This window comes from Pan troglodytes, chromosome 17 (genome assembly GCF_028858775.2).
Source record: "Pan troglodytes isolate AG18354 chromosome 17, NHGRI_mPanTro3-v2.0_pri, whole genome shotgun sequence".
Classification (NCBI taxonomy): domain Eukaryota; kingdom Metazoa; phylum Chordata; class Mammalia; order Primates; family Hominidae; genus Pan; species Pan troglodytes.
Window position 1 is genome coordinate 25,597,994 of NC_072415.2, and position 16,976 is coordinate 25,614,969.

Sequence of the window (16,976 nt, forward strand, 5' to 3'; positions counted from 1 at the left end):
AGGGCGAAGGTGGCCGGGGCGCCCGCTCCGAGACGCGGCAGAGCCCCGCAGCCTCAGCGCCCGGCCTGCGCGCGCCCGGGGGAGGCTCTGGCCCACGCACATGCACACGCACGGGAGCGCTGGCTCCCGCGTCCCCGGCGCTGCGCCGGCGCCGGGCGCGGGCGGAAGCCCACGAACCAGGGCGGGAGGGAGCTTGAGGCGGGGCGGGTGTCCGCGAGCAGCGCTCGTGCTTAAGTCCCTTGGCTCCTGAAGCCCCGCCCTTGCCCCGCCCACTCCTTCTCCCGCGCGCGGGCTCCGCGCGCCCCAAGCCGCGCGCGTGCGCGCGCGTGCGCAGGCCAGGGCCCTCCGGGGGCGGCCCCGTAGTCTCCAACGAAAGCGTCGGCAAGGGCCCGGATTAACCCTTTCTTTGCTGGCCCACTTAGAGACCCGGTCGGGTTCCGTGCCTGCGCAAGCCGGCGGCGCGCCTTCCCCCCAGCCCGCACCGCGCATGCACGGGAAGGGGGGGGCGGTGGGGGTGTTCACGGCCGGCTAGACATTCTGTGCTCGTGCAGGAGGAGGGCTGCTACCATCAGGGACGTGCACGATTTCCCCCACCCCGCCCCCTCCCCAAACTCCAAAAAAAAATCCAAAACACACTGCCACCCACCGTGCCCCCGCGCCCCGAGCCCCTCCCGTCCCGGCCTGCGTTTGCTAGCGAGCGCGGGGAACCCACGGCAGTGTCTGTGCCTGTGCCAGGCTGCAGGTAAGCGCGGGCCAGGGTGCGGAAGGGGCTGGGGCCGTCCGCAAGGCGGGCGCGGGGGCGGCCGGCGGGGCGGCCCAGAAGACGCGCGTTCTCGCCGAGCTCTGGGGCACCAGCCAGCTCCAGGATGTGCGGCGGCCGCCAGCGGCGCGGCGCGGTGCGAGCGGGGACGGGCGTGGGCCAGGGTTGGGCGTGGGGCCGGGGCGCCCCGGGGGCCGCGCGGGCTGGCGAGCGGGCTCGGGGAGCGGCCAGGCGGCGGCGGCCCCGCGCGCGCGTTCCAGAGCCTCGGCGGCCGAGTTCATGGCCGCCCCCGCTCGCACCGCCGCAGTGCACCGCGGTGGGGGTGGGGACGGCCCGAACCCAGCGCGGAGCGCGGCCCGCCGGGCGCCGCCCCGCCGCGCCGCCCCCAGCCGCCGGCGGAGGAGGGGGCCGGGACCCAGCGCACGCACTCCCGGGTGCGCCCGCGGAGCTTGGGTTAGCCGGCCGCGCGCCGCCCCCGCCCCCGGCCGCGGGAGGGCGGGGGAGGGCCCGGCGCGAGCTGGCCGGGGAGTGCGCGGGGCGCGAGCTCCGGGCTCGCGGGCGGAGCGGGGCGCGGCGCGGCGCGGGGCTGCGGAGCCGGCCGCACGCCCGCTCCCGCTCGTCGCGCCGCCGGGCCCGCCGCGGGCCGCAGTCCCTCCCTGCGCGCTCCGAGCCGCGGTCCCAAGCCTGCGCTCGACGTCTGATTATGAAAGGGAAAGTGGCCCTTTCACCACCTGGCTCCCAGGCTGGGAGCTTTTGTCTGGGAAGGAGTGCAAACGGCCTCCTCCACTCCCCACCTCCCAGGCCCAAAGAAATTGAGAGGGAGGACTCGATACGCCTTGAGGGCTTCTTGGGTCTGCACTTGGCTCCCTGCTTCCTCCCGACTCCGAAGTTGCAAGCTTGCAACAAGGAAGTCGTGCAGCCGCCATTGTCGGGCTGCCCAGGGCAGGGGAGGCGGCTGCAGCTGCTTATGTAAGTTTTTGGCTTTGCGGGAAGCCCGGCTCCCTGCACTGTAACGCGGCTTAGCGCGCCCGCAGTTTGGAGAGCAATTAGGAAGGGGCAGCCTTATTATGAAGGTGGTGTTGGGGCTACGTCTTTTCCTACACCTGCCTACACAGATGCTGGCAACAGCTGTCTTCCAGTTTTGACTCACCTGAACTTAGCAATTGGACATCTCAATGGCAAGGGGGGCGGGGCGGGGAGGAGGCGGCTTTGGACACACATGGTCTCTCTTCCAGGTCTCATACATCTTGAGAGAGAGAGGGGAGAGGGGCGAGTGGCCAAGTACACACTAGCCAAAACAACAACAACACATTGATATGTTGTCATAGCTAGTCTAAGGCCACTCCTCTCTCTGGTCCCATGCACTTTTATCCCACAAGCCCTAGGACGAGTTAGTGACAACAGTAGTAAGTGTCACAATGTAAGGTTTTTGCTGGGCTGCCTAGTCTCTGGATGATTACAGGCCTGGGTGCTTCTAGGGAATAGAGAGGCAGAAACACGTAGAATGATCAAGTCAGAATCATCTTTTGGAAATGTTACCTAACCTCAAACTTCAGATGAGACATCCCGCTTCTACGCTGGGTAGCTCGGTGTGTTCACTTTTCTTTAGAAGGAGCTTATTATGGGTTTCAAGGTGTTGGTCTCCAGGTTGGAGTCTTGTTCCATGGTTTTTGTGTAAGACTGTTACAACCCAGTCCTTTGCTCCTACCACACCAAACAACTTATCTGTGTGGTCACTGTTCAGTAGAGGAAACTTTTTGTTTTTCAGGATATGGGTCTGCAGGATGGAGTTCTTCCGGTAAGAGTTAAAACTCACAAAAAAGCTAAAATTCTTTCACCCTTCTTGTAGGGATAGAGGTAAAAACACCTGGATTTCTCAAATACAATCTTAAAGACAAACGTGTATGCTATTAATACATCACACAGGTGCAGAAAGAAAAAGCAATCATTGTTCCCTCTCCTCCCATGTTACCTGTTGGGTTTATGTACTTCTATAGCTTTATTTATAAAGGTATATACGTCTATAGGTTTGTATGAGCCGAGAGAAAAATGTAGAGGGGCTAACATACCCAGCGGGAAACGGGATGGGTGTAGGGGGCACGGTGCACTTGTTTTTTTCTGTATCTGTGTAGCCATCAATCTCTGTACAAATATGGACATGGGCTTAGTGTGTGAGGAGAAATCCCTTAATGGTTCTCCAACCCCTCCTTCCAGTTCCTAGGGCACAGCCCCTTTATGCCCGAGTGCTACAGCCCTTATCTGTTCTAGTCCATATCTGTTCAGAACTGCACTTGATGTACCAGCTACCTACCTGCCACTCTCCCCAAGCTGAAAATGCACAAAAGAGGGAACAAGAAAGTTTATTTTTAAAAAATCAATTCTTGGTTTAGGATTTGGGATATAGGAAGATCCTACCTCATTCTTGTTTATCCTTTCCTCTGTAGGTCTGGCGTGCTCCTGATCAGAGTTACTCTGATCTGAAGATTTTGGCGTTCAAGGCATTAAGATAATAGCCTGAGTTGTTCATGGTAACTATAACTTTGGATATTAAATCTTGATGAAAATGACTTGGCATTTGCTTTAAAATATATATACCAATTCTGATTGTGCATGAACACTTCTATTTGTCTGGGGGAAAATATTAGCCGAATAAAAGTAAAACAATGTTTTTAAAAAGGAAACATAGAGAATGCTTTAAGATGACCAGTTTTTTAACATGATGACAGAGATCTTTCATGCCAGTTCCAAATTTTTGCTTATAAAATACTCTCAGCACTTATCAAGTACGTACATCTGGTGTTGATGGCACTTTTATCTGGATGCAGGTAGATTGGCATCTAGAGAGAACAAAGCCACTTCCCAAATGTCATCTGATTCTCTTAAGGTCAGATTAAACCTTGACCTTCATTTAAAAGTGGCCCAAAAGTGCTGTGGAAAAACTAGAACACAACACTCAATGGGATATTTTGGCAGTAATGTTCCTCTCTAGTTCTGCAATAGTAATTTGTTCCTTCTGTCAAGGAGGTATAACATAATTCATTATTTTGCTGAATCCTCCATAGAGTAGATGGAATAAGAGTAGGTGCAACAGAGAGGACTAGAGGATTGTTCCCTTGAACCTGTTTCTTAAAACTTGAGTTTGAGTTATTTGATTATCTCTAGTCAGGAAGCACTGGTTTTGCAGCCAGATTGTCTGCATTTAAGTCCCAGCTCTTCACTAAATAGCTATAGAATATTGGGCAGATTTCTAACTTTGTCTCTAAAATAAGGATAGTGATACGTACTCATGAGGTTACCTGAATATTAAATTAATTAAAACATGTAAAGCACATAGAACAATGCCTGGGATATAACTAGGCAAATACTTAGTAAATTGAAGATGAACAGGAGTAACAATATGGAGATCCTTGAGTTGGGATCAGTCTTTTCTACCCATATTCAAAGACCACTCTTAACATTGACTTTCTGAAATTGTTAGGTTCCATAGATTGACCAGGAAATGAAAATGTGACTGTGTTCTCTATATGGAAAAGTACTATTTATAATTACTAAACCTTTTTTTTTTGTAGGAGTTTTTCATCAGTATGTCTGAAACCATTAAATATAATGACGATGATCATAAAACTCTGTTTCTGAAAACACTAAATGAACAACGCCTGGAAGGAGAATTTTGTGATATTGCTATTGTGGTTGAGGATGTGAAATTCAGAGCACACAGATGTGTTCTTGCTGCCTGCAGCACCTACTTTAAAAAGCTTTTCAAGAAGCTTGAGGTTGATAGTTCTTCAGTCATAGAAATAGATTTTCTTCGTTCTGATATATTTGAAGAGGTCCTGAACTACATGTACACAGCAAAGATTTCCGTGAAAAAAGAAGATGTTAACTTAATGATGTCATCGGGTCAGATTCTTGGTATCCGATTTTTGGATAAACTGTGTTCTCAGAAGCGTGATGTGTCCAGTCCCGATGAAAACAATGGTCAGTCCAAAAGTAAGTATTGCCTTAAAATAAATCGCCCCATTGGAGATGCTGCTGACACCCAGGATGATGATGTAGAGGAAATCGGGGATCAGGATGACAGTCCTTCTGATGACACAGTAGAAGGCACACCCCCGAGTCAGGAGGACGGCAAGTCGCCCACCACAACGCTCAGGGTTCAGGAAGCGATCTTGAAAGAGCTGGGGAGTGAGGAAGTTCGGAAGGTCAATTGCTATGGCCAGGAAGTAGAATCCATGGAGACCCCAGAATCAAAAGACTTGGGGTCCCAGACCCCTCAAGCCTTAACATTTAATGATGGGATGAGTGAAGTGAAAGATGAACAGACACCAGGCTGGACAACAGCCGCCAGTGACATGAAGTTTGAGTATTTGCTTTATGGTCACCATCGGGAGCAGATTGCCTGCCAGGCGTGTGGGAAGACGTTTTCTGATGAAGGCAGATTGAGGAAGCATGAGAAACTCCACACGGCGGACAGGCCATTTGTTTGTGAAATGTGCACAAAAGGTTTCACCACACAGGCCCACCTGAAAGAACACCTAAAAATCCACACGGGATATAAGCCCTATAGCTGTGAGGTGTGTGGAAAATCATTTATCCGTGCCCCAGACTTAAAGAAGCATGAGAGAGTTCACAGTAATGAAAGACCGTTTGCGTGCCACATGTGTGACAAAGCCTTCAAACACAAGTCTCACCTCAAGGATCATGAAAGAAGACACAGAGGGGAAAAGCCTTTTGTGTGTGGCTCCTGCACCAAGGCATTTGCCAAGGCATCTGATCTGAAAAGGCACGAGAACAATATGCACAGTGAAAGGAAGCAGGTTACCCCCAGTGCCATCCAGAGCGAGACAGAACAGTTGCAGGCGGCAGCGATGGCTGCGGAAGCAGAACAGCAGCTGGAGACGATAGCCTGTAGCTAGAGGCGGTGGGACAGAGACACTTTGCCTGGAAAGTGGAGACTGAGATGACGTGGATCATGATGAGTGAATGCCAGTTACAATATTTTTGTGGAAACGTATGGAACATTGTACTCACTGGACTTAAGGCAGTGCTTGGTTAGGTATTTTTAAGACTTTTCAAGGAAATGGTGTTCCTCAGTTCTGAACAAACCGTTTCACTGTCTTGTCTGGTGTCTAGTATTAATGTTGCCAGTAAGCACCTCTCTCCCTTTTTTTTTTTTTTTTTATTATTTTAATTTGAGAACTCCTGTGTCCAGTTTAGAAGTGAGAGACTTCCATTTTTAGTTCCTTTACACTCACCACCCTAGCAGGTGCCCTGCACAGAGTAATAAGTAAATTGATTTCCTAATCACAATTCTATGTGACTTATGGTCAAAAGAGCAGTTTTAATAACTTTAAAAGTACTTCAGATAGACGCAGAAAATTGGTGAGTGGTTGACCAAGAACACTGCACAAATATAAAAAAAGTTCTGGAAATGCAGAATGGCGTTAGATTTATATTTGGATTGTTAATTTTATATCACCGTTTTTCACTGTTTTTGTGGACAAATAGTGGTTGCTTTGCTGAAGTGTTCTTCCTCAATCTTGATTGCCCTGTACCTACCCAAAAGCTGTAGTCACACGTCCTAAAGGCCAAGCAAACCCACCGGGATGGTGGGGGGTCTTGGAGCCAAGCTCTTAGGTTCCTCTTATTTGGGGCGTGCCAGTCCATACCAGCTGCGATTTGTGAGTGGACCTGTGGTAAGAAGAATAGAAAAGGCTCTCAGAGATAAGGTTTTTTACATGTGTAACAATCCCAAGATTTCCTAGATTAAAATCTTAACTGATTTTGAAATTGGATTTTTATTTAGAATCAAAATTAGGACAAGAACAGATAACTTCTTCAGATACATTTGTGTAACTTTACAGAATGTCATCAAGCTTTGGGGCTCTCTGGGGCACATGATTTATCCATAAAGGAGATGCAGTATGCTTACTTAAATTAATAAATTTAAAATCTTTTAAGTGTGTAAATAGTAGTGTTGGTCTTACGTATTTCAAGTAAAAAGTAGACAGCTGCACTTTTTTTGCACATTGGATTAAAATAACTTCCATCAGCAACAAACATCAGACTGTTTTTAACAAATATTAAAGATTGTCAGACCAAATGTTTATGTTTTCGAAATATATTTCATCACTGGTTACAGTTTTAAATAGAAGTTGATTGCCTTTTCATAGCCGTAAATGAGAATTATAAACTCTGTTCCAGTTTTGGTATACTAAATGTTCTTTTAACCATCTTTAGGAATATATTGAAATGCCAACAATAGTTTGAATTGTGTTCTGTAAAAAAGTATTAGTCAATTATTTTTCAAAATGTAGAATTGTAGAAAATGTCAATTTTTCAAACTCATTTTTCATTGCTAGGATTTTTTTTAAAAAAATTAAAGTAATTTCACTTCATAGCTTGTTGCATTAACACCTGTAATTCTATTGTGAAAGAAATTTGATTTTTTAATTGGTGTGTGTTATGCCCAAGATGTTAGGATGAAGATGCTACCTTTTTAAAAATTTTAGTTATTGGTAAAATGTTTAATTTTACTTAAAATTAATTTCTTTTCTTGAAAGTTGTTTATTCTGTTCTAAAAGTAGTCCTGTCACTGTGTTTTTATGCTACTTATAGAAGGGGAACTGATTGCCGTTCCTAGGCTGTCTTAACCAAAGCAAAGGAAAAATAATTTTAACATCTTGTCGATAGCTACTTCAACAAACCGTATTTTGGGCCTTCATTTTTTGTATATAAAAGAAAATATACTTCTATCATTCCTCTTTTCATTTTTTCATAGCAACCTTCCACATACCTAGATTTCTACCAAAATGTATTTTGTATGCTAGCTTCATCCTGGCTTTACAGAGTTGAAGTTAAACATGTGATATTAACCTCCTTTGAAACCACATAGTCATGGAGGTAACCCCCAAAAAGAAAGGTTAATTTTCAGCAGTCTATGTGATGCAAATATTTATCATTTAGCCTATTTTGCATGAGAAATGTATTTGTGTTATTTCTGCCACTGGTACTGGGTTTGCACGTGTGTTAGGGCACCTGTTTCCTTTATATATTTTTGGTGGCAGCAGAATCCTATCACGGCAGCTCTCCTGTCTGCTGGGTCCTGGTCAGTAACACTGCCTCTCTACACCTGGCTGGATTTGGTAGTCCTCTGCATAGTGGAGCCATCGTGTTAGAGTCTTCAAGTTACCTCCAACACCCTAGGGAGTTAATTCTGAAATGTGGTTACTCTGAATCTGTAATGTAAGAGGAAGGTCAAGTCTAAGTGTCAACATTACTACCTTTTCATTACTTACAAATCATTGACTTTTTTCTGTTTTTACAGAGAATGCCACAAACTTGATGTTAGCTTTTGTGCTTAATTTGCATTGTATTGGCACTGATTGAGGAAGAGAAATTTAGGAAGTTTAAATGTAAAGTAATTTGCCGGCCATTAACTTGATCACTAATTTAGAATTGTTAGAAAATACAGAGGTCGCCATCAAGTGAGGTTGACACTAACAAATTCACCCTATTTTGTTAGGAAAAAAAAGACAAGATGAGGGAAAATGATGCAAATTTATGTAGTTTCCAACTTAATGGGTTATTTTGTGTAGTTATCTGTAAGTCATTTGGAAGGTGGGATTCATTGTCACATAGTAATGCTATTAGTGGTGTTTTGTTCTCAGGATTAGCAAGCCTTAGGGTGCAATTGTAGTAGAGCTGGCACATAGTAAGGATTGTGGTGCAGGGTTGAGTCCTAGGCAGAGGCAGAGAACTGTTACAGCAAAGAGAACGGAAAGCTCTCACTCCCTTTGAAGTCTGTCTCCATTTTTGCTTACCCTCTTGTAACTGGAGCTCTTTCCCCCTGGGAACTATTTATAATAGGGTTAATCCTGCATCTACTTAAGGTATGTAAAGATAGCATGTTGCCTACTTGTGTTGAGCATCATATGCGAGGCACTGGGCTGGACCCTGGAGATGCAAAGGCAGAAGCAGTTTGGTCCCTGGCTGTTAGAGTGAGTGTGCCCCTTCCCAGTCTGGTCTTACATGTTCTTTTTGAAAATGTTTTTCCATCACCTGTTATCCATGATTCCTTAAAGGTTGCCATACTGATCTCATCTTAGGGGCCCTGGGTGTAATTTATCTGGATTGTGACAGATTTTAGCAGTTGGGTGTTTTCATGATCTCTTCAAAAGATGTTCCCACTTACCAATACTCATGTAAATCTTTTCAGTATAACGAGGAGGTGAGGTTTAGTGGAAAGACTTTACAAGACAAACTTAGATTTGGATCCTGGTTTTGCCTCTCAGTAACTGTAAATTCAGACAAGTTCTTAACTGCCTTCAGCCTGAGTTTCACCATCTCTAAAATACTGATATTTCTGCCTCACAGCCTGCTGAGGATTAATGTGATGGCCAGGAAAAAACATTAACCCCAGCATCGACACTTTTTAGGTTCACTGTAAATGTTCCCCGCTTCCTAAAGAGCATTCCCAATGGAGTAGACAGAAGCTGAGAAGCATCTCTCAGTTCTACAATCATTGGCCCTGAGCTATAGACCTAGACCTCATTACGTGTTATTAACTGAAAATGTCTACACTGTGTTTGTGTTAGTATTTCTGTAAGCTTCGATCCATTTGTGGCTCTGGTCTTACAAACTTGTATATTTGTCTAGATGTTGTCTTTGGTTTTGTAATTTCCCATCATGTGTACATTTTAAAGTAAATCATTGGAATGTAGTCGGTGTAAACACTGGCCTCTCTGGATGGCTCCCTTCTCTTCTTTGGGAACATCTGTGATGGCAGAACCAGAATGGCAGAACCAGAATTGCAATTTTGAGAGCTGGCTTTTGAATCTCATACATGAAATCATACATTAAGATATTTTTGCAGTATGCTTTTCTAAAATTGGGTGCATTTCAGGCTGCACCCAACTGTTCCCTTTCTAGTTAATTCCAAGATGATCTGTTGCTTTCTCCCCAAAGGGGCCTAGACTACATCCATTAATTCCATTTTTTTTTCCCTTTAGTTCCAGAATAACAGTTTGCTGAGTCACTCTGCTCTTCTTTGGGGAATATTTCTACTAACCTTACACAGAAGTACTTTTTATAGCCTAAGATTAAAGTATGTCAGTCATTGAATGCCTTGTATGTGCCTGGCATTTGACTATGTGCTGGGAATGCAACAGTGAGCAAGACCAGCACCATTCCTGCCCTTCTGGAGTTATCCAGTGTGGGATGCTTATCTTTCCAAGTTTTACAACATTTTACAAGGATTTACAAATAATGTAATGATCACAAATAGGCAAACTGCTATTTAAAAAAAAAAATCTGCCATGTTATGTATTTTAATCCAGTTCATGGAACATACTTTGGAAAGTAGGAATTTTTAATAAGTTGTCATGGGTTAGTGGTTAGTGGTGCCAACATAAACATTCTTAAATGACTTGGGAATGTATACTGAGAAAATAATATCTATTAATTATTGCCATTTCCATAGAATGATTCTCATTTTCCCTGATACTGGATTTCAACAAGAGGAATAGTAATAAGAGGCTAAGATATATTTCTTTAAAATAATAGATGCTTGCATCAAGAAAGATACTGATGCAAATAAAATGAGAGGAGTAAAGAATGATAACCTGGGCTCCAGTGACTTTGGGCAAGGATGGTAATAAGGGTTTAAGGGAGGAAGCACCATGAGCAAATAGAGTATGCCCAGTAGTGTCTGAGACTGCAGATGTTCCCTTAGTGCCCACTGACCAGTTAAGATTGACAGTCTTGATAGGATAACAAGCAAGCTAATGGAAATCTGAAAAGAAAAAATATGTCTTCTGATGGTTTTAGATCAGCTGCTGCTTGTCATGTTGATGGAGTTTTGAGAAAGCGTTCTATGCTATTAAACTCACTTGGAATTGACTCATTTTCTGTGTTCAGCTGAAAGGCAGGAGCTTCGTATGGTCATTTTTTTTTTTTTTCTACTGACTTTGAACTTCAGTCACAGGAGAGATAGTCAAGGGGTTAGGATTTTAATGATAAAACCTAGTATACGTTGAATATTTGCCAGGTTTGGCACTATATACCCAATCACTATGTTTTATGACAAGTCTGAGGTAGGTACTCATTACCACTAGTGAAGACACCAAGATTCAAAGAAGTTAAAAATCCTGCCCAATATCAGTCTTATCAGAGCTGGGACAGGAAAGCAGGTCCATCTGCCTCCAGAGCCTGTGCCCTTAGTGACCGTGTTGTTGGCCTCAAGCCACAAAATGTGCAGCTGTGGCCCCACACACGTCCTTACTGAGTTCAGACCGCTGTTTGGCAGATGGCAAACACTCTTCTCACTGGAGAAGAGAGAGGCATTTATGCAGACAGCTGTCTCTATGTCTCTGTGCTAAATTGGTCCTTACATTTTTATTTCTCCAAAATGTCTCCCATGCAGGGTACTAATACTAAACCAATATTGTTTTACCTTGCTTCAGGTGTACAGGCTGCCCCCACGTGATATGAAAAACAAACTGCCGGTAGAATGTCACAGATAATTGCAATATAACACAAAGCTACCAGTTAGCCTTCTTCACATGTTCCATTATGTGGCGAGCCAAGCAAAACCCACAAGACCGAAGGCCATCTAGTCGGGGGCCTATGTAAAAATGGTCTTCTGTGTTAGGAGATCTCCCTATCTGTACTCTCCTCTCCTCGCCGCCTTTCTCTCTCTGAAAGGTGTTAGAAAACTTGGATTCAGATTCTGCCTCCACTATTTTCAGGCTATGTCACCACCTTAGGCTGGTTGCATAATCGTTCGTAATTTCTGCCAAAATGCAAATGATTCACTGCCCCATGTACACCATTCTTGCTTATTATTCCAAAAGATAAACTCACTTTAAGGGATAGATAAGAAGTTCAGCCTTAAAATCAGATATAATTGATTTAAAATATTACTGACTTCAAATAGGATGATGGAAATGTCTAGAAGTTTGACATTTGGGAAACAGTATTACGTTTCATTCTTAGGCTGTTTACATTTAATTTAATTTAAAGTATGTGTAATGTTTTGGCTATTCTGTTTCTGTAATCTTCCAGCCAATACAAAACAGGAAATATTAACCAGATTGGAAGGCTACTGGATCAATTGGCATTAGTGTAAACAAGATTACATTTAATAGTCTTGATACCCTGTAATAAAATGTGGGGTTGAGAAAAGAGAAATGAAAAACAGTAGGGGTAAATTAATTTTGGGTGGTATATAATCATTATTTTCCCAAACTTCTGGGAGTTACAAAATCATAGGACTTTAAAAAAAAATACATTATATACAGAAAACAATTTTAACTTTGGTGATACAGTAGAACTGAACTGTATACTAATTAAACTCTGACATCTACAGAGTGCTTTACAGTATACATTATTAAGGTAGCTTACAATATTATGAATAGGTATTACTATTCTCATTTTACAAACTGAAAAAAAAAGAGCTCAAACCTAGGTTCTGTGATTCTGGTGTCTGAATTACAAGCAGCCTGAAATAGAATCCTAAATTGTATATAGGATGTATTTATTTCATTTATATAAAGCTTTTGGCTCTTTCTAAAATTATAAAAGATTAAGATTTGAAAGACTGCATTTAAAACTCCTAAGTTCCTAAATTTGCTTTTTTTATTTTTTTACTATATATTACTGTTATTAGTTGTCTTCCAGTATCCATACTACCCTTGTTCTGCTGCATTTTTAATTTGGCATTGTACTTCTGACTCTAAAATCTCAGATTAGGTTTTGTTTTTTTTTTTTTCCTACTGCAAAACTTTGAAAATATTTGTATTGGTAAAAAGCCAGTGTAGTGATTTAGAATATGGGCTCTGGATTCAGACTGCGTAGGTGTGAGTTCTAGTTCTACCACTACCTGGTTGGCCTTGGGCAAGTTATTGAGCCTTTCTAAGTTTCATTTTCTCATCTGTAAAATGTGATAATAATGTTGCGAGAATTATGTGAGACAAGCTATAGAAAGTTCTTATATATGACCTTACAATTGTGTTATTTCTACCAATCAAGTAAAAGGTAATACACTTTGATTTCAGTCACCACTCACAATTTAGCTTGCTTATAAGAACTTTGAGTAACTGATTTCACCTTCATGAATCATTTCCTTGTTTTAAAGGAGGTGATTGCACTTGGTGGTCTTTAAGGTTATTTCAGGATTCAATTCTATTATTCTGTAATTAATTAGTTGGAGTAACACACCAAAAGCACTTTTAATGTAATTACTTGAAGTTTTTCTCCCATCTAACACCAAATGAGCACTAAAGGTGATCACAAGATGCAGGTTCCTCAGTACCTTGAGAGGTCACAGGAGAGGGATGTTCAGAGACTGGTCATCATCTCTCAAGCTTTGCCAGAGTTTAAAGTGGGAGGAATGTGGATGATTCCATGCAAATTGTCACAACTCCTAGCAAAATAATTCAAATCACACTTGATGTAATCCACATAAACCTGGGATTTCCTGCTCCTATTTTAAGGGCCTTCTCAGCTTTTGGAGATGCATCCAAAGGAAGTAGAAATCTTACTCTCAATAGTATTGAAAAATAATGTAGTTATTTACTGAAGTTTTTCTGAGTTAGTGTCAACAAGTACATCACACAGCAGCACTTCTTAACATTTCTTTTTATATTTCTCCATTTCTTTTAGCAGCTTCTTCTCATCTTTTCCTTTCTGTCTCAGCTGAATCTAAAAAAGTCATCTCACTCTGCCATGGTTTGGGAAAAACACTAACCACATTTCCTCTCCTCTCACACCACAACAATCATAAACACAAAAGACTCTCATAACCAATAGTTGGGTGGGAGGGAGCAGAAATCCCCCCACCAAGTGAGTAACCACTTCTGCAGCTCAGTGTCCTCCAATTTAATTCTGACACTACCTGGGGATAGCATCAGATTCCACAGATTGAGGTTTCAGTCCCCAAGACTGCCCTCCACCAGACGCCACTTACAAGTCCAGGCCTCTGGAACTTCTGACCAAGCAACTTCAAGCTGGGCTTCCCACAACCCCCACTTTAGATTTGGAGGTAAGATTAATTTGCTGGAGCAGCTCACAGAACTCAGGGTAACATGTTTACTGGTTTATTATAAAGGATATTTCCAAAGATACAGATGAAGAGATGTGTAGGCTGAGGTATGGAGAAAGGAGCATGGAGCTTCCATGCACTCCCTGGGTGCCATCCTCCAGGAACCCCCTTTTAGCTCTCCAGAGGCTCCCCAACGAAGTCTTCTTGGGTTTTTATGGACTACCATGTGGAAATGTGATTGGCCTCCAGGGTATGAGGTAAGACCCTCTCTGGAATTATGATCTCATGACCTGCAACTGGAAAGGCGGGGGAATATTAGAGTCCTGCCTTGGGACAGGTGAAAGAAGGACAGAAGGTCAGAGAGATTCTATTTCCTGAGGCCCGACATACCCAACATTATAACAAAAAACTATAACAAGGGCTATGGAAGTTGTGAGCTAAGAACTGTGGATAAAAACCTATATCTGTATCTCTCTTTTTTTTTTTATTATACTTTAAGTTTTAGGGTACATGTGCACAATGTGCAGGTTAGTTACATATGTATACATGTGACATGCTGGTGTGCTGCACCCACTAACTCGTCATCTAGCATTAGGTATATCTCCCAATGCTATCCCCAGAGTGTGATGTTCCCCTTCCTGTGTCCATGTGTTCTCATTGTTCAATTCCCACCTATGAGTGAGAATATGTGGTGTTTGGTTTTTTGTTCTTGCGATAGTTTACTGAGAATGATGATTTCCAATTTCATCCATGTCCCTACAAAGGACATGAACTCATCCTTTTTTATGGCTGCATAGTATTCCATGGTGTATATGTGCCACATTTTCTTAATCCAGTCTATCATTGTTGGACATTTGGGTTGGGTCCAAGTCTTTGCTATTGTGAATAGTGCCGCAATAAACATACGTGTGCATGTGTCTTTATAGCAGCGTGATTTATAGTCCTTTGGGTATATATCCAGTAATGGGATGGCTGGGTCAAATGGTGTTTCTAGTTCTAGATCCCTGAGGAATCGCCACACTGACTTCCACAATGGTTGAACTAGTTTACAGTCCCACCAACAGTGTAAAAGTGTTCCTGTCTCTCCACATCCTCTCCAGCACCTGTTGTTTCCTGACTTTTTACAACTATCTGATCTTTGACAAACCTGAGAAAAACAAGCAATGGGGAAAGGATCCCCTATTTAATAAATGGTGCTGGGAAAACTGGCTAGCCATGTGTAGAAAGCTGAAACTGGATCCCTTCCTTACACCTTATACAAAAATCAATTCAAGATGGATTAAAGACTTAAATGTTAGACCTAAAACCATAAAAACCCTAGAAGAAAACCTAGGCAATACCATTCAGGACATAGGCATGGGCAAGGACTTCATGTCTAAAACACCAAAAGCAATGGCAACAAAAGCCAAAATTGACAAATGGGATCTCATTAAACTAAAGAGCTTCTGCACAGCAAAAGAAACTACCATCAGAGTGAACAGGCAACCCACAAAATGGAAGAAAATTTTCACAACCTAGTCATCTGACAAAGGGCTAATATCCAGAATCTACAATGAACTCAAACAAATTTACAAGAAAAAAACAAACAACCCCATCAAAAAGTGGGCGAAGGACACGAACAGACACTTCTCAAAAGAAGACATTTATGCAGCCAAAAAACAGGAAAAAATGCTCACCATCACTGGCCATCAGAGAAATGCAAATCAAAACCACAATGAGATATCATCTGTATCTCTCTATAACACCACACCTACATAAATATTTTCCCAAGTATTTCCACTATTCCTTCAACCTTTTCCTCTACCATCCTTTTGCACATAAAGCAGTTGTATCTGTTGTCGGAATCTGACATTTGCTCTCTATCCCTTCTTGGAATTAATTAAGGCCTAGGTCTGCTTGCAGAGCAAGTAGGAGGGAGAAGGTATTACAGTTACACAGATTTATTTTCATAGCTGTCACATTATTAGTGTTCTGGTTTTACCATTCACCACTCTCCCCCTACCCTCCCCAAAAAAGAAAAGAAAAGTTATTGCATTATGTTTTACATTATTATCACAGGTCAAATCCCATTACGTCAAAATAGGTCACTTCTAAAGTTCAGTTTTATTTTGGCTTTTAAATAGGATAATCTGCCCTCCTATATTGCAGAAATGTAAAAAAACGCTTTGAGAAAAGCACTAAATGGAATAGATTTATAATATTTACCTGGAAGAAAATAATTATAGTTTCTAGGAATTAGAAACTACCTCCTTAAGTGGGAGAGATTAATGCTTGTTCAATTTCAACTATTTTTAGCTGCTAAATTTGGTATTTTTCTCTATTTCTTATGTTGCTTGTTTTATTTCTCAAATTTAGACTTAAATCTATTGACTTCCTATGAAGATCTTTACCTTCCTTACATCTTGTACATATATACATTTGTGTTCCTCCTGTACTGCTAGTACAGTTTCATCATCATTTTGTTAAATCAAAATTCATTGTTTATAGGATTGCGATATGTAAATGCTGTTGCAGCTGAGCCACCTAGCATACTATGATATATTTTCCTTGCTTGCAAGTTGTTTCCCTGCAGCTAAGAACTTTTGTTTCCTTAGGTTTTTATGTGTATACCAGTAATTCCACCCTAAACTCTGTGCTAGTTGTCTAAGTCTCCTGTCCGTATGTCAGTTGCGAGGTATTCTATCATTTGCATCTGTTTGAAGAACTTCATCTCAGAGAGTGCTGGGCACTGATGTTCTGGGCCTCCCTTGACCATTATCCTAGAACTCCATTCTTGAATTGGATTACCAATTCTAGATCTCACCTTGTCTTTTCCTGATTTATTTTCTTGTTTTGGTGAAAGAACAGTGGTATGGTTTGGCTCTGTGTCCCCACCAAAATCTCATGTTCAATTGTGATCCCTAGTATTGGATGTGGGGCCTAATAGGAGGTGATTAGATCATGGGGGCAATTTAGCTCCCATGATTGTTTAGCACCATGCCCATAGTGCTGTCTCGTGACAGCATTCTCCTGTGATCTGCTTGTTTAAAAGTGTGTAGCACTGGCTGAGCATGGTGGCTCATGCCTGTAATCCCAGCACTTTGGGAGGCCAAGGCGGGTGAATCATGAGGTCAGGAGATCGAGACCATCCTGGCTAACACGGTGAAACCCCGTCTCTACTAAAAAAAATACAAA

At 42.8% G+C, this 16,976-nt stretch overlaps 2 protein-coding genes across 12 annotated transcripts in view; one reads left to right on the forward strand and one right to left on the reverse strand.

Annotated features, from left to right (window-relative positions):
• Positions 1-373: 373 nt before the first annotated feature.
• ZBTB14 (zinc finger and BTB domain containing 14) lies at positions 374-7,160 on the forward strand. 6 transcript variants are annotated; one of them, XM_016933371.4, is made up of 4 exons: positions 374-742; positions 2,529-2,558; positions 3,205-3,288; positions 4,330-7,160. In XM_016933371.4, the coding sequence occupies exons 3-4, from the start codon at positions 3,286-3,288 to the stop codon at positions 5,674-5,676; spliced, it is 1,350 nt and encodes a 449-aa protein (XP_016788860.1). In that variant the 5' UTR covers positions 374-742; positions 2,529-2,558; positions 3,205-3,285; the 3' UTR covers positions 5,677-7,160. The 6 variants fall into 6 exon arrangements, with proteins under 6 accessions (XP_016788860.1, XP_016788858.1, XP_016788862.1 ...); XM_016933370.4 differs by lacking the exon at positions 374-742 and adding an exon at positions 879-896; XM_016933369.4 differs by lacking the exon at positions 2,529-2,558.
• The window catches only part of LOC134808654 (skin secretory protein xP2-like), a 53,944-nt gene continuing 43,167 nt past the window's right edge, over positions 6,200-16,976 (reverse strand). For all 6 annotated transcript variants that reach the window (XM_063796014.1, XM_063796010.1, XM_063796007.1 and 3 more), the window contains one exon: positions 6,200-6,451. The gene's annotated coding sequence lies outside the window, so the exon portion shown is untranslated. The remainder of the gene's footprint in view (positions 6,452-16,976) is intronic.